This window comes from Apis dorsata, unplaced genomic scaffold (genome assembly GCF_000469605.1).
Source record: "Apis dorsata unplaced genomic scaffold, Apis dorsata 1.3 scaffold_339, whole genome shotgun sequence".
NCBI lineage: Eukaryota > Metazoa > Arthropoda > Insecta > Hymenoptera > Apidae > Apis > Apis dorsata.
In genome coordinates, this window is record NW_006263606.1 from 102,663 (window position 1) to 103,771 (window position 1,109).

Consider the following 1,109-nt stretch of genomic DNA (forward strand, 5'->3'; position numbering starts at 1 on the left):
TCTTTTTTTTCTTTTTTGTCGGTTCGACGAGTCGTGTTGACGAGATCGTGTGACGGGTCAGTGAGAGGGGGAGAGAAAGAGAAATAGAGAGAGAGAGAAAGATATAGAGAAAGAGAGAGACAGTTCGATCAAAGAAGAGACATTTTTGTTTCTTCCCTTGTACAAGCAAGGGAGGGAAAAAATTCCTCCCTTTGATGTTTCGGGAAGATGAGAATATAGAAGAAGAGGAAGAAGATCGAGGAAGAGTTCGAGAGTGTTTCGGTGAAAGGTATAGATTCGAAGAAGTGTTGAATCGCGGTAAATAAGAATGACAGTACTAAGGATGACCTCCCCGGTGACGCCTCCATCGAGCAGTCCAGGTTCCAACGAGGCCCAGGCGCCCCAGGCGATTTCGAAACCGGTGCATCGATTGAGCTTCTCCGTCGCTGCCCTGTTGGCAGACACTAAAAAGTCGGACACAAGCAGACAGGAAACGTCCTCCGTCTCTCCAAGATCATCTCCCCTCGCGCCTTACTCCCCTGTCAAACACGATCAACTGTCTATCACGACGTCGAACACCGTTCTACAGAAGTATCCAGGTGAATACAGATCGAGATACGTCCCGTCGATGTCTCCCACCGCCCAAGAGCACAGATCGGGCCAGTACACCTGTGACGCCCCCAGAACCACTCTAGACGCAAGGACGTTGACCAGACTTCCGGAAATCGAGGTCGACAGGGTGGAATCCCCTCGCTCCAGAGCCCTGGACTACATAGTTCAAACGTCCACGGAAAGTGGTTCCACGTCGGAAGTGACAGCCCGTTCCTCGTCCCCCAAAGTATCCACGCACAACAACCATCCAGAATTTGGTTCCCAATCGCCGAGAAGTAGCTCGCACGAGGGCAGGTCCAGGTGTTCAGAACCCGAGGACATCGAGGAGGAGGACGAGAATAGTTTGGTCGACGTGGAGGAGTTGCAACACCATCATCATCATCATCATCATCATCGTCGTCATCATCATCACGATGATCAGGGGAGCAGCCCGACGCCGGTGAGACCAACGCCGGCATACATCGGGGGATTCTCCGGTTTGGGGGGGATCTCTGGCATTCCAACGGGGCTCCATCCCG

The 1,109-nt window shown here is 52.4% G+C and overlaps 1 protein-coding gene across 1 annotated transcript in view; it reads left to right on the forward strand.

Moving 5' to 3' along the window:
- The first annotated feature begins 192 nt into the window (after positions 1 to 192).
- Positions 193 to 1,109, forward strand: part of LOC102675958 (muscle segmentation homeobox-like) — a 10,160-nt gene continuing 9,243 nt past the window's right edge. Inside the window, exon 1 of the mRNA XM_006618081.2 lies at positions 193 to 1,103. Within this exon, the coding sequence (XP_006618144.1) occupies positions 308 to 1,103 (796 nt within the window). The 5' untranslated portion in view covers positions 193 to 307. The remainder of the gene's footprint in view (positions 1,104 to 1,109) is intronic.